The sequence below is a fragment of the Taudactylus pleione genome, unplaced genomic scaffold, assembly GCF_031769625.1.
Source record: "Taudactylus pleione unplaced genomic scaffold, aTauple2 ptg000034l, whole genome shotgun sequence".
Classification (NCBI taxonomy): Eukaryota; Metazoa; Chordata; class Amphibia; order Anura; family Myobatrachidae; genus Taudactylus; species Taudactylus pleione.
The window spans coordinates 4,133,337-4,157,336 of record NW_028284436.1 but is presented as its reverse complement, the minus strand read 5'-3'; the positions used below and the strand labels follow the sequence as shown (position 1 = coordinate 4,157,336).

The following is a 24,000-nucleotide window of genomic DNA, read 5'->3' as shown; positions in this document are numbered from 1 at the left end:
TTCATACATAGTTGAGTCGCTTGGCCTTGTTTCCACATGGAAGGTATGGATTTTTGGCCGCAATCCTTCCATGAAGACCACTTCTGGCCAGACTTCTCCGAATTGTATGTATGTGTACTTGGGTCCCAATGGATTCTGCCAGTCCTGAGCTGAGGGCACTGCTGGACATCTTCCGATTTCGAAGGGAAGCATGATGCGTCCTTCATCTGATGCACAAAGTTTCCTTGGCTGACATCTGCGTCTACGGTCCTCAACGTTGCCTGCCTTTGTGCTTCTTCAAAAGAGCCTGAACAGTACATCTTGAAACCCCAGTCCGCTTTGAAATCTTTGTCTGGGAGAGACCTTGCTGATGCAGTATAACTACCTTGTGTCTTGTTGCTGTGCTCAGTCTTACCATGACGTATGACCTGTGACATGGAATTGTCTTCCACAACCTCACCTTTGTAGCAGAGTTTGGATGTTCCTCACCCAGATTTAAGCCTCCTACGAAGTTGTTTTTGTGTCAGTTAATGACTGAGTTTCAACGTATATATGAATATGTGATCATTATCACCTGTTTGGTATGATTTGTTAATCATACACCTGACTATAATCCTACAAAATCCCTGACTTTGTGCAAGTGTACCTAGAAGAATTCATGCGGTTTTGAAGGCAAAGGGTGGTCACACCAAAAACTGATTTGATTTAGATTTAACTTCTGTTCATTCACTTTGCATTTAGTTAATTAATAAAAATAAACTATTAATACTTCTATTCTTACTTTGCAGCATTTTTTCCACACCTGCCTAAAACTTTTGCACAGTATTGTGTATATATATATATATATATATATATATATATATATATATTATATATATATATATATTATTTCCAGTTACAAGAATACATTTTTAAAAATATGCAACTCAAGCACATTTCTTTAGATAAACAGTTGGTATTTATCATCCTGTTCCATATTTAGCTTTCTACTTACCAGGGCATCAAATACTAATATATCAAATGTTTCACTCTCTGAATTTTCCATTATAATGTTAAACAGCGCATCCAACGTGTCCTGCAGGAACTAGAGATAAAGAGACAATGTCAGTTTCACAGAATGCTGCCAAAGTTTTCCTGAAAACTTTAAAGTGGATTCAAAACAACATTCACTTGAAGAACCATCTAATAAACTGCACTTTTGTTTATTTTTCCAGCTGATGTCTAAAAATGTTAAACTAAAACCCTCCAAACAACCCATTCCCTGTTATTTAGGCAATCCTAACTCAGTATTTGTGCTGGTCGTGTGCTGTGGGTGACAAACTGCGCCGCTAACAGTTGGTGCTGGCTGACCTGGGTTGCGGAGACAAAAGGATGTACTGTTTTCATTGAGCATCCCTGCAATAAGGCGATGGACTATACCCTGAGATAACTCATAGGTTGGGGTCCCCCTGATTCATTCTGCAATGCAGGAAAGGCCAGGAAACAAGGTAGACAATCAAAGCTGGGGACAGGATAAAGTCAGGACGTGCAACACAAGGACAAGTCAAGAAAAAGGAACTGAAGATCAAGGTAACAGGAATGGCCAGAAATGAGAAATCTTGGGAATACAGAAGTCGTTTAACATAACACTTCCTGGTGAGAAGTAGTAGTTTGGGTGAAGATCTCCTGTAAGACACACAGGTTTCAGGCCAGAGACATCCAAGGGATACAAGGTCCTAATAATTTACGTAGGCCGATGAACAGAGGAGCAATTTCTAAACAAGGTACTTTGAGTTTGACATCTAAAAAAGAAAAAAAAAAGTCAAAACTATGGTGCAATCCTCCAAAGTAGCCTAATGACCAAAATATAGTCACCAACTGTCAAATGCATGTGTAAAAAAGAAGGATGGTCACATAAGCGCTAGGAATTGGCCCAACATGTGATGCATCATAACAGCTGGATGCAATGTTCTGAATCTCCCTCAATGCTGTACCCGGTTAGTTGCCCTCCAAGGATAAATCCAATGCCACATAACAAGCAAATAGAAATAAAAACAATGGTGTAATAATGGAATTATCTCCGTTACAACCATGTGAAAATGATGGATGTGGTGATCGATGAAATGACAGTAAATTTTCAGAGGACGCTGTAGTAATATAGACCGCAAATCACCCAAATAAGAGAAAGAAAAGGACAAAATGAAAGAGGATGCAACATAAATGCTTACATAAACATCGCAGCTAAAAAACTCAAAGGTTTCTTTTACAATTCTCCCATCTCTGGGGTCTGGTCTCATGGGGACAAAGTTTCACTCCGGAAATGAAACAAACTGACCACACTGTAATATTTAAAAATACACCAAGAACTTATTAAAATATAATAAAGGTACTCAACACAATATCCATACCAGATATAATGGTAAATGTCATGCAACACACTCAGGTAGAAAAGACGGAACCCGTGTATCCGAATATCCGAACATTGATGGGTTACAGACAAACTGGATGGGACACTAACGCCTTTGTCACTAAATCCAGTGAGTTTCAACGCTCTGCGTGGTCTTTTTCAAGGTAAGTGGCACCCTTAGAACAGGCTGACTGTCAGCGCCTGGTCGGCATGTCAACAGCGTGTACCAGCCAGGATGTAATAGAGAAGCTGACTGAGATCTGCCTGTGTAAGTTTTATAACAAAACAGAATCCATCAGAAGAGGATCACGGGTTTCTTTTCAAACCTCTTGGGCAGGAAACCCTGGAAGGAGAGCATGCTGGCACTGGAAGCTGAGATGTAGCATCAGGCAAAGCAGAAAATAGATTAGTGTAAGTGGTGAATTGTAAAGAAGTGTGGCCCCATACCAATGATAAGTACCTCCCCACAAGTATTCATATAAAAGCAGACAACTGGAAACATACATGAAAACAACGAAAAACAGCTGTCAAGGAATAACGAGGCCCATAACGCCATATGCAATCAATCACACAGTTGAAGAAAAAAACAACGCGTTTCGTCCTTGGTCACATAAGTGCCAAATAGATTCATAAACATGATTGTGTACAAAATCTGCCCAAGAAGTGGCGACATGTGGGACGATAATACTGTTAATATGCTAAAGGACAGGATTTCTAATTTGCTTGCACAAAGGCCTCCAAAACGTACACTTCTCCGATATAATGGGAAGGAACGAACCGCAAGCAAAGAACATCTTTTTCACAAAAAGCTTTGCCAGAAGAGAAAGAAAAGACATAAATTAGCCACCTAATGCTGGCCATACACGCTACAATTATCGGGGCGATCCGCCCGATATCCGCGGATCGCCCCGATAATTGTAGCGCGTGTGCGGACGACCGACGGTTAAATATCGCTCGGTCGGGCATGCCGGTTTGTCCAGCATGCCCGTCCGATGCAATATTTATGAGTACAATGTTGGCCACTGTGAATGCCCAGCTGCGGTCGACAGACAGACATTTCCTGTGTTCCCTTTCCATGGAAGGAACAGGGAAATGTCTCCTCCCCCCGGGGGTGGAGCTCAGATGTCGGGCTAATACACTGAGAAATCTCACAGTGTATGCCGCGGACATCTGCAGCTGGCAGCCTGCCAGATAAAATGTCTGTCGGTCTGACAGACATTTTATCTGGACGTGTATGCCCAGCTTTAGAGAATTGGTTAACCACAACCCAAATAACAGTAACATGCTAACAAGTGGAAAAGTACCAGGGCGAGCTGGAATTATTTCTTGAGCAAATAGTGGGTAGGCTGAGACAAAATCTGTTACATTTTTCTAGGAAATGGCAGCCAAAATGTCCCCAAAATGAAGAGTTGTGGGCTCAGATGACAATTATAAGGCTGATCTCTGCAGATGTTAAATTACTGTTTTCCGTGGAGGAATTATAGTGGCTCTCACAGATGTAGCAACCAGTCAGGGAAGGGGCTTCTCCTTTATAATGTTTATGTGGCATTTACACTTTTGCGCCTCACCAGATGTATGCATTGTTATTTTACATAGCAGTCTCCTTATAGTGGACGGCAGGTGTGTTCTCTAAAGTGCATTGGATTTGCCTACAAGTTGCACCAGGGAAGCACATTCAGTTTATTTTGCAAAGAGGTCCAGAGTGTAGAGACAATATTGCTTCCATGTAAGCTATAGGTCTACATGGAAAAACATATTTAGAGAATTTGCACATAAAAACTATATATTTGAACTTTAAAGACTAAATATTAATTAGTCTTTAATCAAAGACTAATACTGCTTTTATACCTAAATTCCAGGTGTGACCCGGTGGTTAGAACAGGGTTCCAAACCGGATCAGATCTGGAATTTAGCCAGCGCCGACCCAGACTATTCCCAAGTCGGCGCCGTTCACACCGGGGTTGGGTCTGCAGAGACCCGGCTTTTTCGGCGTTGAAGTGGACGCTTGGAGATGACGTCATATCCAAGCGCCACTGAAGCCAGCCAATCGGCAGGCATGAGGCATGATCCAGGCCATCGTGACCCGGATCGTGCCGATTACACTACAGGGTTTCACGGGTTATTCCCGGGGAGAGATAGGGTTAGGATTAGGATGCAAGAACAGAAGGTTAGGGTGAGAAAGGGGGAGGGTCAGCAAACTAACAGAGCCCTGGTCGGGATACCGCTGTTGGCCTTATGAGAGCTGGCATCCCTCATCATTATAATTATATATATATATATATTTATTTTTTTTATTACACACACACATATACAGTCAGGTCCATAAATATTGGGACATTGACAGAATTTTCATATTTTGGCCTCTATTCACCACCACAATGGTTTTGAAATGAAACAAACAAGATGTGCTTGAACTGCAGACTTTCAGATTTAATTTGAGGGTAATTACATCCAAATCGGGTGAACGGTGTAGGAATTACAACAGTTTCAATATGTGCCTCCCACTTTTTAAGGGGCCAAAAGTAATGGGACTATCAACTCAAAAGCTATTTCATGGACAGGTGTGGACTATTCCCTTGTTATTTCATTATCAATTAAGCAGGTAAAAGGTCTGGAGTTGATTCTAGGTGTGACATTTGCATATGGAATCAGCTGCTGTCAACTCTCAATATGAGATCCAAAGAGCTGTCACCATCAGTGAAGCAAGCCATCATTAGGCTGAAAAATCAAAACAAACCCATCAGAGAGATAGCAAAAACATTAGGTGTGGCCAAATCAACTGTTTAGAACATTCTTAAAAAGAAAGAACGCACCTGAGAGCTCAGCAAAACCAAAAGACCAGGAAGAACACGGAAAACAACTGTGGTGGATGACAGAAGAATTATTTCCCTGGTGAAGAAAAACCCCTTCACAACAGTTGGCCAAATCAAGAACACTCTCCAGGAGGTAGGTGTATATGTTTCAAAGTCAACAATCAAGAGAAGACTTCACAAGAGTGAATATAGAGGGTTCACCACAAGATGTAAACCATTGGTGAGCCACAAAAACAGAAAGACAAGATTAGAGTTTGCCAAACAACATCTAAAAAAGCCATTACAGTTCCGGAACAACATCCTATGGACAGATGAGACAAAGATCAACTTGTACCAGAGTGATGGGAAGAGAAGGAAAGGAACTGCTCATGATCCAAAACATACCACCTCATCAGTGAAGCATGGTGGTGGTAGTGTCATGGCGTGGACATGTATGGCTGCCAATGGAACTGGCTCCCTTGTATTTATTGATGATGTGACTGCTGACAAAAGCAGCAGAATGAATTCTGAAGTGTTTTGGGCAATATTATATGCTCATAATCAGTCAAATGCTTCAGAACTCATTGGACGGCGCTTCACAGTGCAGATGGACAATGACCCGAAGCATACTGCAAGAGCAACCAAAGAGTTTTTTAAGGCTAAAAAGTGGAATGTTATGCAATGGCCAAGTCAATCCCCTGACCTGAATCCGATTGAGCATGCATTTCACTTGATGAAGACAAAACTGAAGGGAAAATGCCCCAAGAACAAGCAGGAACTGGAGACATTTGCAGTAGAGGCCTGGCAGAGCATCACCAGGGATGAAACCCAGCGTCTGGTGACGTCTATGCATTCCAGACTTCAGGCTGTAATTGCCTGTAAAGGATTTGCAACAAAGTATTAAAAAGTGAAAGTTAGATTTAGGATTGTTTAGTTTGTCCCATTACTTTTGGCCTCTTAAAAAGTGGGAGGCACAAATAGAAACAGTTGTAATTCCTACACCGTTCACCTGATTTGGATGTAATTACCCTCAAATTAAATCTGAAAGTCTGCAGTTAAATCACATCTTGTTTGTTTCAGTTCAAAACCATTGTGGTGGCGAATAGAGGCCAAAATATGAAAATTCTGTCAATGTCCCAATATTTATGGACCTGACTGTAAATATACACATTAGAAAAATCAACAGTATTTACCTTAACAACTTCTCCGCCATCAACATTCATTAACTGGCGTAAATTCTTTTGCAGCAAATTAGTATTTGAGCGCCATTTCAAGAGTCCCAACAAATCCACTGGAAGACAAATGGATATAGACGCAAATTTAAATGAAGTGACATTTTGAAAATAAATACAACACAAGTGACACAAACAGTAACATTTCAGTGCAAACATACAACTAGTAGTAGGATCTTCATGGCAATAGCTCTAACATGATTAGAAGATTGTGCTCCAATTTAATGAATAATACCAGGCGCTTTTTGGTGAAACATTTTTATGAAATGGTGATCAGACTGAACATGACAAAAGTATAAGAGTGTGTGTGTGTGTGTGTGTGTGTGTGTGTGTGTGTGTGTGTGTGTGTGTGTGTCTAAACCTAGCACTCTAGCCACTGCGGAGCTACACATCCCAGCAAGCTTTGCCAGAATTTTACCACGCCCTAACAGCAAATCTGTTTCAAGGCATGCTGGGATGTGTAGTTTCACAGCAACTGGAATGCCACAGGTTGCCTAAACCATCCTTTAACAGACCCAAATTGTGTGTGCACTGTTAATGGCTTTCAACTCCGAAATTGTTGTGTGTGATCCATGACTTAGCTGATGCTAGACACGATTGTAAGGGGTCTATGTACTAAGCCTTGGAGAGAGATAAAGTGGATGGAGCTAAAGTACCAACCAATCAGCTCCTGTCGTTTTTCAAACACAGTCTGTGACATGGCAGTTAGGAGCAGATTGTCTGGTATTTATCTCCATTCACTTGATCTCTTTCCAAAGCATAGTACATGGACCCCTTAAAACTCACTTAACAGCTTTTTTTTTTTCACAAACGGTTTCAATATCTTTCATTGAATCCTAATGACAAACCTAGAACAACATAAAACATTATAAACATGGGCAGAAAATCCATTTTTACTTAAAAAAAATGTAAAACCCAACTATCATATTTCTGAAAAATCATTTTCTTTAAATTGCATCCTATAAGATAATCTGAGTGCAACATGTAGTAATAGCTGAAGGTTCTCAGTGAACATGGGGAGAACACAAATAATAATTGTCTGCGTAGGCACTTAATAACTGGATTAAAATGTTCAGATTGTTACCTTTGTATACATAGGTTATTGTAAACATTTTGCACCTTAGCCCGGGGTTTATAGCTTTTGTATGATACAAACTTTTATATTGTCTTATGATACAAGAGCGCTGGTGGGCAGGTTATTTATTGATTGATAAAGTAGCCAATCCTTACCGTTTTGTGTGAGCTTAGTTGAGCAGACCAGAGTAGCAATTTGGAAAGAGTCTTTGCTAATTGTGCAGCTGCCCAGGTTCTGCATGCTCTTCCCGGTAGTCGAGTGACCTTTCTCCTCCAGTTCAATTTTGGTGGCCGGAAGACCAAGATACGTCGCAGCGTCTTCCAGTTTTTTTGCCTCCGCCTTTCAGCCAATAGAATACAGAAAGCATCATGTGCGATTGAGAAATAATAATATCCAGATTTAATAACGGTTTAGTCGTTCTCAGTCTAGACTAAGTAAATGGGTTATTATTATAAGCCCTGAGCAATGGGAATGTCTAATTATAATAAACTCGGTATAAAGCAGTGCACATTGCAAGAGTACAAGGGATCTTTCTAAAAAAAACAAAAAACTTCATATTCATCGCAATAAGCCGTAAGCCTGCCTTTATTTCTGAGAATAAATGTGGTTAATAGCATCAAATCGAAACAAAACTCGTAATTTATTAATTTATTATAATTTTTTTTTTTACCAAATCACAGATGTCTAATTGATGGTAAAACTAATCTGAAATTTAATGTCAAACTATTCAGATTAATAAAAGTGTGATTCACGTGTGTTATTTTTATCGAAAGAATTACATAGATCATGCATTATATAGACAGTCCCTCTTGTACACAGTTTCACAGCTAAAATCGGGTAACTGACCCAACCCTGCAGCGTGTGGGCTGATAACAGCAACCCGGATAATGATCCTCTTAAAATGTAAAGCATTGATCACGAGCGTGATGATGTTAAGGAATGTTAACACATGCTATAAGAGGATTTCTGGTACACTCCGTGGGAAGGGTACGGCTTACTGACAGTCAGAATGTTGATAAGAACAAGGGGGACAGCGGTAAGTCGGAAAAGACATGCAGGCATGGTAGTATTGCAATATTATAAAGCACCGTGACCGTGTCCACTTAGAATTCCAAACGGGATAGTAAAGCGTCATGTTTAAAGTTCTAAAGCCAACAGGGTGACAATGCTGTACATCGCATTGCTACTGCGTCGTCATGTCTCCCATGTGCCTGTCGATATTCTGCATGTCGAAAAGCTAAAGACATCATGTCCCCATTAAATCCATTTCTCTCAATCCATCTTGGGGACACAGAGTTTCAGTCTAATTGCCGACAGAGTAGGGCACTTTATTCCTGCATCAATTTCTTTTTTTCCATCCTTTTACAGTCTGCGGCGTCCGGAGTGTGGTCCTGCACATGATGTTGGGATGTCCACCTGTCCTGTGCAGGTGAGCGGAGATTTAACCTTTTCCAGGAGAACAATGGAGGAAGTGCCAATGACAGCCCCAGCCCGCCCACCTACAGCAAAGTTCACAGAACTCCGCAACTGTAAAGTAAAGAAAAAAATTACTACAGGCCTATTCCATGGGCACTAAAGCTGGGTACACACTAAATGACGTGTTTACCCAGCGATGGGAGTGACGACCCCACCGCCAACGGGCCAGCATATTGGGTGGCCGTAACACTTTAGACGAACCGGTGATCGACCTACCGATATGTCGCCATCTGCCGCATCCCGCTGCATAGGGTCATCAGCCGCATCATCGGGTTATGCCACATGTAATGCCGACCTGACGATGTGGCTGACAACCATACGGAGCGCACACTGCCCGACATAGTGGGTATACACTGCACGATTTCAACGATTTGTTGTGCAGATTTGTCGGAATCAGGCAAATCAGTCAAAATATCGCCAAGTTGTACCCAGATTTAGAAAAATATGAGATATGGTAAGAACTTACCCTTGTTATCTCTATTTCTACGAAGTCCATAGGGTTCCACAGGATACCTTGGGGGGGTATAGGTGTGACGTCAGTCATCGGGCACCAAAGAGTTAAGCTTTCAGCCTCCCAGGATGCACTAGGTCCCCCTCCTATACCCCGCCCCCGAGCCAAGGCACCTCAGTTAGTTACCAAGCCATAGGCCGGAGGAGGAGAAGGAAGAGAGAAAAAAAAAAAAGATCTGGATACACACAAGAATCACATTCTCAACAGAGGGAGATGGAAAAACCGGTGACCAGAGCAAAGCCCATCTGCAGCACAGGTGTGACAGGGCGGGAGTCCTGTGGAACCCTATGGACTTCGTAGAAATAGAGATAACAAGGGTAAGTTCTTACCATATCTCATATTTTCTACTTCAGGGTCCATAGGGTATCCACATGATACCTTGGGGATATCCCAAAGCAGTATCCTTTAAGGGTGGGGACGCTCCTGTGCTGAAAGGAGAATCCGCTGCCCGAAGGAAGCATCCTGAGAGGCGAAGGTGTCAAACCTGTAATACCACACGAAGGTATGGACAGAGGACCACGTAGCAGCCTTGCAGATCTGGACTGCAGAGGCACCACGTCGAGCTGCCCACGAAGGACCCACAGACCTAGTGGAATGAGCCTTCAGAGAAGGAGGAACCGGTAGGCCTTCATGAAGATAAGCTTCAGAAATAGCCATACGGATCCAGGCTGCCAAAGTTTGCTTTGAGGCAGGCCAACCCTTTTTACGGAAGCCATAGAGGACAAACAAAGCGTCCGACTTCCTAAACGAAGAAGTGCGGTCAACATAAGTCCTTAAGGCCCGCACAACATCCAAAGAGGACTCACCCACGGAAAGACCAGGTGAGTTAAAGGCCGGAACAACGATTTCCTCGTTAACATGAAACTGGGAAACAACTTTGGGAAGAAACTCGGGCCGAGTGCGGAGCACTGCCCTGTTCCCATGAAAAACCAAGTAAAGGGGGTCTACAAGAAAGAGCTCCTAAATCAGAAACACGTCTGGCCGAAGCAATAGCCAGAAGGAAAACAGTCTTAGCCGTCAACCATTTAAAATCCACTGAGCCCAGTGGTTCAAACGGCGGTCCTTGGAGAGCCCTCAGGACCACAGCCAAATCCCAAGGCGCCACAGGTGGAACAAAGGGCGGCTGAATGCGGAGAACACCTTGCATAAAGGTGCGTACATCTGGGATTGTAGCAATCCTACAGTGAAACCAGACAGACAGGGCCGAAACCTGTACCTTCAAAGAAGCAAGGCGAAGCCCATGATCTAGTCCCGCTTGTAGGAAGGCGAGAATCAGAGACAGACGAAACTCCCGCGGTGCATAACCTCTCGGTCGACACCACTGGAAGAACATATGCCACACGCGATGGTATATCCTCGCGGAAGACGGTTTCCGAGCTCGCAACATGGTACGCACTACAGAGCTGGAAAACCCCCAGGACCTCAGCATGGCCATCTCAACAGCCACGCCGTCAAAGACAGCCGAGTCAGGTCCGGGTGAAGGCAAGGACCCTGAGACAGAAGGTCCGGTCGTAGCGGCAACCGCAGAGGACTGTCCACGGACAGACCCTGAAGGTCTGAGAACCAGTGCCGTCTGGGCCACGCGGGAGCTATCAACAGGACCGTCCCTCCTTCCAGTTTGAATTTCCGGATTACCCGTGGAAGAAGGGAGACCGGAGGGAACAGGTATGCAAACCGGAACGTCCACCGGACGGACAGAGCATCCACCAGAGACGCCCCTTCGTCTCTTGTGCGAGACCCGTACACCGGCAACTTGTTGTTGTGCCGGGACGCTATGAGGTCGATCTCTGGAAGACCCCATCTGTCCACCAGCAGTTGAAAAACGTCCGGGTGCAGGGACCATTCCCCCAGATGAACGTCCTGGCGACTTAGAAAGTCCGCCTCCCAATTTAGCACATCCCGGGATGAAGACCGCTGATATGGCCGGAAGATTGCGCTCCGCCCATACCAGGATCCGAGAGACCTCCACGAGAGCCGCCCGACTTCGGGTTCCTCCTTGCCTGTTTATGTAGGCCACGGTGGTAGCGTTGTCCGACTGGACCTGTACCGGGCGACCCTGGAGAACCCGATGTGCCTGCTGGAGAGCATTGAAGACCGCACGGAGTTCCAAGATATTGATTGGATGCTCCGCTTCTGTCGGCGTCCACCTGCCCTGGAACAAGTGTGGACCCGAAACTGCTCCCCAGCCCCGAAGACAGGCGTCCGTTGTCAACAGGACCCAATTTGGAACCCAGAACGGACGTCCCCCGCTGAGATGGGTCGTCTGTAACCACCAGGCAAGGGACAGGCGAACCTCCGGGGTGAGCACAATTGTCTGGGACTTCAGAGACTGCGGCAGCCCGTTCCACTTGGACAGAATCAGGTGCTGCAGAGGTCTGGAGTGAAACTGGGCATATTCCACCATGTCGAACACCGACACCATGGAGCCCAGTAACCTCATCGCCGAGTGTAGAGACATCCGGCGACTGAGCAGACAACTGCGCACCCTCGACTGTAAAGCAGAGATCATTTCCTCCGTCACGAAGATCCTCTGCTGTTCCGAGTCCAATAAGGCTCAGAGGTGCAGAATCCTCCGAGACGGGATTAGAGTGGACTTCTGCCAGTTGATTATCCAGCCGTGCCGTTGCAGTAGCGCAATGGTCAGGCCCAAGTGGCGTAGAAGGAGCTCTGGAGATCCTGCCACCAATAAAAGGTCGTCCAAGTACGGTAACATGCGGACTCCCTGCAGCCGCAGAGAAGCCGCCATGACCGCCATCACCTTGGTGAACACACGTGGTGCTGTCGCCAGGCCAAAAGGTAACGCCCGAAACTGGAAGTGGTCGCTGCGGATTGCAAACCTGAGGAACTGTTGATGGCGCAAAAGAATAGGGACATGCAGGTAAGCGTCCTGTATGTCCAATGACACCATGTAGTCCCCAGGTTCGGTACCCGCAAAGACCTGTTGAGAGCTTTGAGGTTGAGAATCGGACGATACGACCCATTGGGTTTCTGTACCAAAAAAAGATTTGAATAGAAACCCTGGCCCCTCTGGGAGAATGGAACAGGCACTATAACTCCAGCCTGGAGCATAGTGTGCAATACCTTCCGCAGCTCCGTAGCCTTGTTCCGGTCTGATGGTAGACCCGTGGTGAAGAATCGAGCCGGGGGTCTGTGCCGGAAGGAGAGGGCGTACCCGTGGGAGTCCACCTCGAGAACCCAAGTGTCTGTCGTAGTGACCGACCAACACTGGGCGAACTGCAGCAGGCGGCCTCCCACTTTGGGATCCCCCAAAGGGAGGCCCAGACCGTCAGGCCGCAGGCTTGTCATCTGGCTTGGGGGCCGGACGTCTGGTACTCCATGCCTGCTTCCGGGGCTTGGCCGATTTCTTAGGGCCAGCCTATCGAGGAAAAGACTGTGGTTTGGGCCTGCCCTCGGCCCTAGATGACCGAAAGGACGATGGTCCAGAACCAGAAGGAGCAGCGGCCGACGGGAGACAAGCCGATTTGGCTGCCGCCAGCGTGGCCACAATCTAATCCAGATCCGGACCGAAGAGAACTTCTCCGGTAAATGGCAACGCCTCCAGACCCTTTTTGGAATCTGCGTCCGCCTTCCAGGATCGCAGCCACAAGGTGTGACGAGCAGCCACCGCTGCTGAAGAAATTCTAGACACCAGAATACTAATGTCTAAGGCCGCCTCATTGATATAAGTGGCCGAATCACGGAGATTACCAATCAACTCCGCCTGTTCGGCCGGACAGTCGGAATCAAAAGATGCCTCTAATGAATCCGCCCAGCGCTCCATCGCTCTGGCAACCCAGCAAATGGCCATAGCCGGTCGTGCTGCCCCCCCCCCCGCAAGGGAATAAGCGGACTTCAGGCAGATCTCCACCTTGCGGTCCGTAGCATCCTTAAGGGAGGACATGGATGGCATCGGCAATGTGGCACTACGGACATGACGGGTCACGTGAGAATCCACCTGTGGAGGGGATTCCCACTTTGCAAAATAATTATCCGCGAACGGATAAGCCACCGCCAGGCGCCTCTGCGGCTGGTATCTTTTGCCAGGCTGTTTCCATGCCTCCTCTAAGTGGTCCACTAACTGACCTGAAAGAGGAAAGACTGTGGCATCGCCCTTCACATCTTTAAAAAAGGCGTACTTAGATTTAGCCGCTGGGGGAACTTCGTCCTCAATCACCAAGGCTGTGCGGACCGCCCGAATAAGTCCAGGGATATATACCTTGGACTTAGCGTCAGCGTCCTTAGTATGGAGAGGTTCCTGATCGTAAGTATCCAGAATCTCCCCATCATCAGACGTCCCCTCGTCATCCTCATAAGGAGCCGACAGAGACGCCACCGGCCTTTTATGAGGCCGCATCACAGACTCCCCTTGCAACACATCCGACAAGTGCTGTACAGAACTCGTCAGGGAGTTAACCCACGCCGGCTCCTGAGAAACCGGGAGCGGGGAAATAGGGAGACTGTGGGGTACCACCAATTGTCGTGGGAAACCCTGCATGGGTGACGACACCACTGACTGCTGGGACAAACCCATCAGTGTAAACGCGGGTTGCGGAGCTAACTGGCCCACTAAGGTTGTAAGCGCCTGAGCGAAACAAGCCTAGGGCGGATCCTGTACTGGTGCTGTAACCGTAAGAGGCCATGCCATGGACAAACACTGCCGGCAGAGGCCCTCCGCGCTACCCTCCCCCTCCGCTTACGGTACTTTACACGTAGTACACTGTAGCCGGAGAGGAAAATCACTTTCAGACATGATGGCACCAGGTATGTGACCCCTCTCACCAATTATATATCAAATAGGTGAGAGACCACCCTGCAGCACCGCACCGCAAGGGCTTAGCAGAAAGAACAGGGATAGTAATAAAGCTGACAGTTTAGAAGAAAAGTTACAGGCAGCAGCGCTAGCACAGTCACATACAATGCAAAGAAATATCAATTCCTGCACTAACAGCGCTGATCAATCAACTACGCAGACACAGGGCCTGGTAGGATACAGCGCAGCATACACAGACCTGACCCAAATCGGAGGAGAGGTATGCGGGGGGACCCAGACCACGATGCTTCCGTCCAGGCTTCCAGCAGCGTTCACCGTGCGTTCAGAGCAAGATGGCCGCCGAGGAGCAGAGAGGAGGCTGGCCTGGGGGAGGAGCGCTGCCACAGGACCAGTCGGCAGCGTGCAGAGAGGGCTGTGTGCAGCGGGGGAGGCTCCGGCTGTGAGACAGGGAAGGTGCGCTCCCCTGGCATGCATTTAACCCCTGGGACGCCGCAGCGCTACCGCTCCGCTGTCCCAGGGGGTAGTGGAAGCGCAGGTTGGTCGCCTGGCTCCACGCTGCAGCCAGTCCCCAGGGAGCCCCCTGCCTGGGGACTCAGGACCATGTGATCAGCGGGGACCCACCGCGGGACCCCGCTGCTTACCTTTGTCCCCCTTGAATCCGGCCATGGTCCGGAACATCTGGGGTCACCGCTAGCTGTGACCCCAGATGCTCACCAGCATCCCCGGATCGGTACCGGCGTTCTGGTACCGGCGGGGGTGTAGGGAAGACAGCATGGACGTCAGGACTGACTGTCCATGCTGTACATCCAGATGTGCAGCCACAGCTGCATAGAAGAAAGCTTCAGGGGCTCTTCTAGCCCCCACTCCGACAGGTGCACCAGACTCCGGCCGGGCACCAAACTAAACTGAGGTGCCTTGGCTCGGGGGCGGAGTATAGGAGGGGGACCTAGTGCATCCTGGGAGGCTGAAAGCTTCACTCTTTGGTGCCCGATGACTGACGTCACACCTATACCCCCCCCAAGGTATCATGTGGATACCCTATGGACCCTGAAGTAGAAAAAAACTTTGTGTCCACCAAATTGGATGATAGAGAAAGTACGTAGGTTCACAGTATAGAGAGCCTTCTCTGACATCAACAATGTTTCCATGGGAGATTGTATGTGTGCACTAAAGAGGGAGGGCTCTATTCCAAAATAAACACAAGTGATCTAAATATGGTTTCTTCCCATTAGACAGGATGGTGTATAATCATTACACAGGGAGAAGCATCAATCAACGCACCAGAACGCTACTGCCTGGTCTACAATGGAGCCACTGAGCAATACGTACAGTTACATCCTGTTTCAAAGGGGTGAAGATAGTTAGGACATTTGTAGAACTACTTAACGTTAAATGTTAATGTTAATATTACTGGATAAACCTCATCAAGTTATGCTTTAACATCAACCGTCGCTGCCAGTAGAAAGCTATAAAATGAAATACTATACCTTGTAAACTAGGAGATCATGTTCTCCGTCTCTTAGTGTTGTTCCGTCGTATCTCATAAGTTTTACAAATGCTACAGCGAATACCTTCTCCGACTTATCTTTAGCTGTGTAAGGAAAATAGGATTATGCACTGAGACAATCTTTCCACCCTAATTGCCACATAGCCGGTTTAGGATAAGACAGAGTCAGCTTGTATAAACAAATGCACCAATTAGATCGATCAATGCGAAACATTTAAAGCACATATATATCAGTACACTCTACGGGCAAAAGGCAGACCATGGAAAACAGCACAAAGTAATGTCTACTACGTACACTCCTGGGATGATCTGTGGCGGAACGTGAACCGTAAATGAGTTCGATTTACATCTTCAATTGGGATTGCAACCTTCAGCAAAACAGAGAAGAAAACTAAGTAAGGGAAATCCTGGACCAGCAATGATATCAGTATGTGGCGGCCTGTGAGGCGATTGCACTTCTGGGAGACATTCACAAAGGCGGATTGAGCACAGTTGCACATACAGTAATAAGGGCTCTATAGAAAAGCTGTTGCAAGTATTAAAATAAAAATTAAAGAAAAAAAAATAAAAATAATGTAAAATAGGTTTCAAAACTAGAATGATAATATTAATAAAACACAAGACAGTCTCTATGATTTACAACAAAGCAACTTGAAATCTGAGCAACTTTTTTTTCTTATTACCGATACCAGAGGTTCCCAAACTCCTCCATTACAGTCCAGGCTTTAAGGATATCCATGCTTAAACATAGGTGACTTCATTAGCACCCCAGTCAACTTGATAGAGCCATCTGGGCTCAAGCATGGATATCCTTGGGAACCTCTGACTGTATGCTGTACTCATCCACCATTGGAGGGTAACTTCCTTTTATTACAAAACACTAGCCCATAGTTGACTCGTAATACATGAAGCAATACAGACTGACCTAGTGGATGGCTCCTGTAAAGTGGGTCCACACTATACGATGTATCGTACCATACGTCGTTCAGTTGCAGATCGGAACGATATATCACACACATCATATAGTGTGTGCGCCCTATCCACTGTCCCAGATGATCATTCATTGCAACTTCCCATCTGCTGTCCTGCTCATCAGATGGGACAATGCAATGAGCTACATGCAGCATGTACATATACATTGCAATGCCAGATTGTGCAGTGTGTGTACGGTGCGTGCTATGTCTCTTTACATCGGTCGCCGCGTCGCTGGGTCGCACCATTGTATGGTGCGCACTCAGCTTAAGTTCGCCAAGTCCTGGCTGTAAGTTACTATAGACATCATTCATTGGGACTTCTGGGTCCTAGCTTCCCGGCAGTCTCCAACAATTGATTAGAGACTGTGAGGTCTAAGCCGCTCTTTCCACTTTATCTCTCTCTACTAAGCCTCGGAGAAAGATAAAGTGGATGGAGATAAAGTACCAACCAATCAGCTCCAGTCATTTTTCAAACACAGCCTGTAAAGTGACAGAAGCTGATTGGTTGGTACTTTATTTCCATCCACTTCAAGGCTTAGTACATAGACCCGTTTGCTAGGACCCAGAACCTGCAAATTCCATGAAATGTTTTTAATGTAACTTCTTAAGGTCAGACCTCTGGGAGGTTTGCTAAGCAATCAGCACTGGAATGTGATCGCAGGGTAAGGTTGGGCTAGACATTTGTAGTAAAACAAGTTATTGTGGGAGGGTGAGGGCTTTGAGAGGTTGATACAGTATAAAAATAACAGTGCAGGGAACGATTTTAACTTAACTTGTGGGGAACAGTCACAAAAAAATTCTAAGCAGCAACCTAATGAACTATGGACCTCATTCAGAGCCGCTCGCAAAAAGTGTGAGCGCTCGCTCTGAATGAGGGCGGCCGCTTTTTTATTTTTTTAAAAAGCCGGCCTCCTGGCCGCTCGCTAAGCTGTGGATGACCACCCACAGCTTTTGCGAGCGGCCAGGTGATGGTCGCGATGGCTGCGACCATCGGGCTTGCGACGAGACCCTTGTGGTAGGGTCTCGTCTGCCGCAAGCCCCAGTTAGCTTCCGGCTCTAATAGAGCCGGAAGCTCACTACTGACATCACTGGTGATATCAATAGGGCCGCCCACAAACGGCAGGAACGCCTCCGTTTGTCCAGCCACCCCCCCCACCACGCCTACAAAACGGGGCAAGCTATCGATCAACATCGACAGCTGCCCCGTTTGTAGCGAGCGCAGGAGCGAGTGAATTTCTCTCGCCACGGGGTTTGCGCATGAGCATTGCGCACGCCGAACGGGCGCAATGCACAACCATCGACCCGCTTGCGAGCGGGTCTGAATGAGACCCTATTTGTATAGAGTGTATGCAATAGAAGAATGAACCTTGGCTATTGCGATTCCCAAACGTCTTTACGTTATATCTTGTAGCAACGTTCAAAATGTTAATTTAGATTACAAATAAAATTAAAATTAAAAAAATTCCACAATTTACCTTCACAGTCTCAAACCACCGAGGCTGCTTCACTTGATAGTATATTACCGATTTGTATTCCGAAATGGCTTCGTCACCAGCCCCCGGGTAAATAACATTCTACAGGGAAAAGAACGGGAAAACAGAAATAAATTCAGATGCCCCGAGCTCACTACAAAGACTGTAGTATTAGGTACCAAAAATTGTTAAGTTCATCAGAGAAGTGACATAAGAATTATTGCCTGCCTAGCGCCATATGCAGGTGTGGGCTGGGCCGGACTGCTTTTCTTAAAGGTCTTCTGCAGACAACTGGACACCTGCTTGGGTAGTAACGATCGCTGCCTATGGGAAGGATTCAGAAGCGCGCGCTAACTACAAGCAATGCCGATGTTCACGATTATTTGCTACGACGCAAAAAAAATAAAATCTGTCATGCTATGGGAATGTCACCGGAGTGACGGTGAGAACAGCTGTGTTCTCAAACAGATAGCCACAGCGGCCATCTTTAGAAGGAGTTCAGATGGAGTGTCAATGGAGAAAGACACTCCATCGGGAGGTTTCTGTTCTCCCTGAGCTCGCCTTGGGGGGAGAGGAGAGAGAGAGAGGAGAGAGAGAGTGAGAGAGTGAGAGAGTGAGAGAGAGAGAGAGAGAGAGAGAAAGAAGACAGAAAAAAGAGAGAGAGAGAGAGAGAGAGAGAGAGAGAGAGAGAGAGAAAAGAGAGAGAGAGAGAGAGAGAGAGAGAGAGAGAAAGAAGACAGAAAAAAGAGAGAGAGAGAAAAAAAAAGAGAGAGAGAGAGAGAGAGAGAGAGAGAGAGAGAGACTGAGACTGACTTTGACTTGATTAAGGTAAATGTGTCACCAGCCTTTTTATATATTATTTTTTTTATTTTTCACAACTACAAAATAGCCAGTAACAGAACTGCCACTGCTATAGGGGGCTATGTAACTTTGAGTAGCTAAAAATGCAAGCTAAACAATTTAATAATATGATTTCTTAATGAATAAAAGGGACTCATTAGGTTTGTGTAATGTTAATATTAACTAATGAACATTATTATAGGATTAGGATGGACGATATTATAAGACTTTACTTTCTCTGACTGTGCTAGGGAGGCACCATTCATTATAGCTGCCATCGATTCTCTTCTCTCCCCAATGATCTTTTATATCTTCCCCAAGTCCTCCTGTCAATCTTACTGATGCAAGAGAATACAATACACAAAGGGGAAGTACGCTCATCAATAAGTTGTCTTAATTATTCTAATAATATTGTTATGGGTCTGGCTGGGGGAGGATAAACCTCACTGCACAATCATTGTGCTTAGCACAGGAATATTTGGGTATAATGAATGCAGCAAGATTGTACCTTTGTTCTATGGGACCGATTCAGACCCACTCACTAGATGCGTTCGCACACCGCCAAATCCCGCGATCGCACGGCAAGGCATTAGCACGCCCACTATGTCTTGGCATGCGATCGCGGTGTGTATTTAGACGCCCACCAGCCTGTCTTAAGACGCCCACTTATATACGTCATCACCACCAGCCTGTCTTAAGACGCCCACTTATACACGGCAAGTGTATGCAACAATCGGTAACATCGAGTACCATCGGAAACATACCCTACCGCAAGCACTGCGAGTGCTTCAGTGTGTAATTCAACAATGTGACGTGTATTATTACGCTGCGTCTTAATTATGCACGCCTCTGAAACGGCGTTAAGATGCTCAGACACGCCTGCGTTCGCACCACCACTCCCCCGTTTTCATCGACCAACCCGCTACCACCCACAAATGCCTCATCCTGTCACTCAAGCTAGCGAGGCGTCTATGCACAAGGGACGATCGTTTCGCGCTCGCATGGACAGGTTTGCGCCTGCACACTGCGATGCGTACGCATGCGCACATTGCAAACATCGGCCGGCTACGTGCGAAAACGCAGCCGAGCAAACGGGTCTGAATCAGTCCCTATGATCAGAGCCGTGGCCATTAAACTCTAAAATACCTTAATGTGATTTTATTTTTTAGTACTCTTGTACTTTAGAGCTTATTATTTATTTTAATGATATCCAGACATCTACAATGAAAAACAGGTCGGCCAGTTGAAGGCTTTCAGGGATTCACTTTGATTAAAATGATGCTCGTTTGTGGGCCTCCTAAACCAGTTTAGAAACCAATGAAATGAGGTTATGCCAAATAGATCAGCAAAAAAATACCTCCAACCGTTTCCCATCTTCATCAAATACGGATACTGTGACTTCCACATTTTTGGCCGTGGTTTTGTTGCCTCTGTCATAGTCACCCTGAAGCAGTGTAACATAGATATCATTGCGCACGTCGCCTGTAAAATATATTAATATGACATGTTAGCAATCAGTTGGCTAAGTGGTTAGTGCTAATGCCTCACGGACGTGAGGTCTTGAGTTCAATTCCTGACCAATACATTCTCTGTGTAGAGTTTGTATGTTCTCTGTGTGTCCCCTTCTACACTCCAAAATACAAAAAAACTCCAAAAAAATATACTGTGGTGTGTATGTGTGTCCAGGAGATATAATTCATATCAGTCCGTGTTCCACTGGGGGACAGAATTATGTGAAGGACAATCTCTGTATAGCACAGACTGTGTTATGGCTAGTATTACTGCCTCACAGCACTGAGGTTGTGGGTTTGATTCCCATTATGGCTCTAACTGTGTGGAGTTTGTATATTCTCCCTGTGCTTGCGTGGGTTTCCCTAGTGTGTATGTGTGTAAGCATGTGGTAGGGAATATAGATATATAGAAGGTCCACTGTGACAGGGACTGATATGAATGGCCAAATATTCTCTGTAAAGTGCTGTGGAATATGTGTGCGCTATATAAATAACTGGTAATAATAATAATAATAATATGTGCGCGCTATATAAATAACTGGTAATAATGATATGTGTGCTATATAAATGACTGCACAAAAATAACTGTGCAAACAAGAAGCATCGCAGAATTTTTACATCTCTCTTCAACCTGAGTAATTACAGGGCTCAAAAAGCATCTTCCACCTTCAGAGGATTTTATTTTATCAGTACTGTATGTGCAGGCACTCCTGACCCTTTTACTGAATACGCTGCTCTCTCTTTCTAGCTTACTCTGTGTCTTTCAGCATTGTCTTTAAATAATCAGGCATATTGTTATTCTCTTTGCTCTAGGATAGGAAGCAGAGCTGCTTTCTGCACAAAGCAGTGTCCAGCGTAGGCATCGCAGCACCAGCGCTGTCTGCTCATATAAAGATATGGGTAACAAAAGTAGAAGTGAGCAAGAAACAAAAAACAATGTAATTACAAAAAAAAAAAAAAAAAAACATCTCAGTAGAGAATGCAAAGGGAATACATTAGAGTCATCTGAAGGTGAAGGACTATTTTAATTGTGTTTTGTAACTTCCACACTCAAGTACGTTCTACCAGGATAAGGACACATTCTCACTCAGATCTGACTGTGAACTTCTGAAGAACTTCTATCAAGGAGCTACTTGCATTGTAGTTTTAATTTTCCTTTTAAGAACAAGTATAGAAAAAAAAGCAGCCTCTAGATATAACTCCCAAAACCTTGCTTTAGTTTAATGTAACAGCCAGGATGCTAGTGCTTATGCATAATTAATAAAAGCGCTTTCACGGCTTACAAAACTACCTAGGAGGAATCCTGGCCAGCGATACACAACACACTGTGGTTCCAGGCTACGCATCCTCATGAAGAAGAATGATTCACATCTGCTATATTAGGGCACATTTTTCAAACTGCATTTATAGATAGACACCAATATATTTCATTTGTAAAAATGTTTTCCAACATAGTTTCAGAAGTTGTACATATGTTAAACTTTAAAACAGAATGTAAAATCAGGTGCTGCTGACAGGAGAGAATGTTTTCCAAGCATTGATACTGCAGGATAAAAGTTTAGTAGCCGGAATATCGGTACAGACAGGGGTGCCCGTGCGTCTGTTATGCTGGCCATACACGCTACAATTATCGGGGCGATCCGCCTGATATCAGCGGATCGCCCTGATAATTGTAGCGTGGGGGGGGGGGGGGCGACCGAGGATTAAATATTGCTCGGTCGGGCATGCCCGTCCAATGCCCGGCAGTGTATGCCCAGCCGCGGCCGACAGACAGACATTTCCTGTGTTCCTTCCTACGGAAGGAACAGGGAAATGTCTCCTCCACCGGGGGCGGAGCGCAGATGTCTGCCGAATACACTGTGAGAGAAATCTCACAGTGTATGCCGGTCGACATCTGCGGCTGGCAGCCGGCCAGATAAAATGTCTGTCGGTCTGACAGACATTTTATCTGGCCGTGTATGCCCAGCATTAGATATGAACAGTGGTATCTGTACTCTAAACAATACATTTAAAAAAAACAGCCTATTCTTAATACAAGAAAAAGAGTCAAAGGGGTGTTTTTACTAGGGGATGTGCAGGCTCGAATTAGTTAAAATTTTCCCGCCAAAAATCAGGTCTCAGAAAGAGGCAAAACGTCATCTTTCATGGACAAAAGTCCATGAAAGATGATGTTTGTTCATGAAAGATGACGTTTTGCCTCTTTCTGAGACCTGATTTTTGGCGGGAAAAATCTGAATTTGGCGGGAAAATCCGAACTAATCCGAGCCTGTACATCCCTAGTTTTTAATGAAATGCGGGTTTTTAGGAATGGAGATGTTGCCCATAGCAACCAATCAGATTCTAGCTATTATCTTCTAGAAGGTGCTACTGTATATAAATGATAAGTAGAATCTGATTGGTTGTTATAGGCAACGCCTTTTTATGCTAATGCCACAGCCAATTTACTTCGGCACTAATTCGCAGCTGTGCGCATTCAGATACACAATGGGGCGCACCATCAGAGATTGCAGCAGTCCTATGGCAGGTGCAATTCCTCTGCCTGAACATGGCCGCCGCGGTCAGTGCAACTGCATCTCAAGACGCAGTCCCTGCCCGCGCCTGGCTAGCCAACCCCTTTACCACCAGGAAACGCCCAACGATATTGCCTCTCTCTGCGTCCAAAATTTGTTCTGCGGTTCCCGGCGGTAACCAATCGGGACACGTGCGCACTGCGCCTCAAACTCACGAGCAGATGGAAGCTTGTGAGCGGCGTGCACTTCTGAATCAGGCCCAAATGGTACATTCAGCACATATTATACAACATTCTGGTACAAGTCAAGCATATAGCTAGTCACAGTAAACCCAAACGATAAGTATGATATAGTGTAACTAAATAGCGGGGCTCTCCAAACTCTCTTTGCACTTAGTTACTCATACTAAGCATGGCAATGTAAAGTGTGTGACTAATAAATTAGTTCAATACCGTATAAAGCTATACTGATGTTGGAATTGTAGGACAGAGATACCTAATAACATATATGGGATGACTAAACTAAAACTATATACCTGTAGCTGGTGGTCCCACATAACTAACTGTGCCTACCATGCACTGCCACTCTTATCTGAGCCAGCAGAGTGAGTGACAGGCTCGCCTATCAGAGAGAAGTGGTGTGGATTAGATAAATGATAAATTGTGAGGTACAGTAGCTTAATTTATTGAAAGATTTTGATCTATATCAGAGCCATTAGGTTGTAAATATTTGTAACTCGTATTTGGCTAACTACTATAATAGGTAATAATACGCAGTTTATCTATAGAACAGAGATGCAGTCAGGGCAAGTGTGACACATGTAACTCAGAGTTCTAGGGGTAAATTTACTGAAGTGAGAGTTTTTAGAAGTGGAGATGTTGCCCATAGCAACTAATCAGATTCTAGCTATTATCGTCTAGAAGGTGCTAGTTAAATAAGTAGAATCTGATTGGTTGCTATGGGC

At 45.4% G+C, this 24,000-nt stretch overlaps 1 protein-coding gene across 2 annotated transcripts in view; it reads right to left on the bottom strand.

The window, feature by feature from the left end:
- Positions 1-24,000, bottom strand: part of DOCK1 (dedicator of cytokinesis 1) — a 431,183-nt gene that overhangs the window by 287,707 nt on the left and 119,476 nt on the right. For both annotated transcript variants that reach the window (XM_088452203.1, XM_088452204.1), the window contains exons 14-20: positions 20,373-20,497; positions 18,179-18,277; positions 16,025-16,097; positions 15,710-15,813; positions 7,620-7,803; positions 6,351-6,448; positions 974-1,063 (exon numbers count right to left, since the gene is read on the bottom strand). In XM_088452203.1, the coding sequence (XP_088308329.1) occupies positions 974-1,063; positions 6,351-6,448; positions 7,620-7,803; positions 15,710-15,813; positions 16,025-16,097; positions 18,179-18,277; positions 20,373-20,497 (773 nt within the window). The remainder of the gene's footprint in view (positions 1-973; positions 1,064-6,350; positions 6,449-7,619; positions 7,804-15,709; positions 15,814-16,024; positions 16,098-18,178; positions 18,278-20,372; positions 20,498-24,000) is intronic.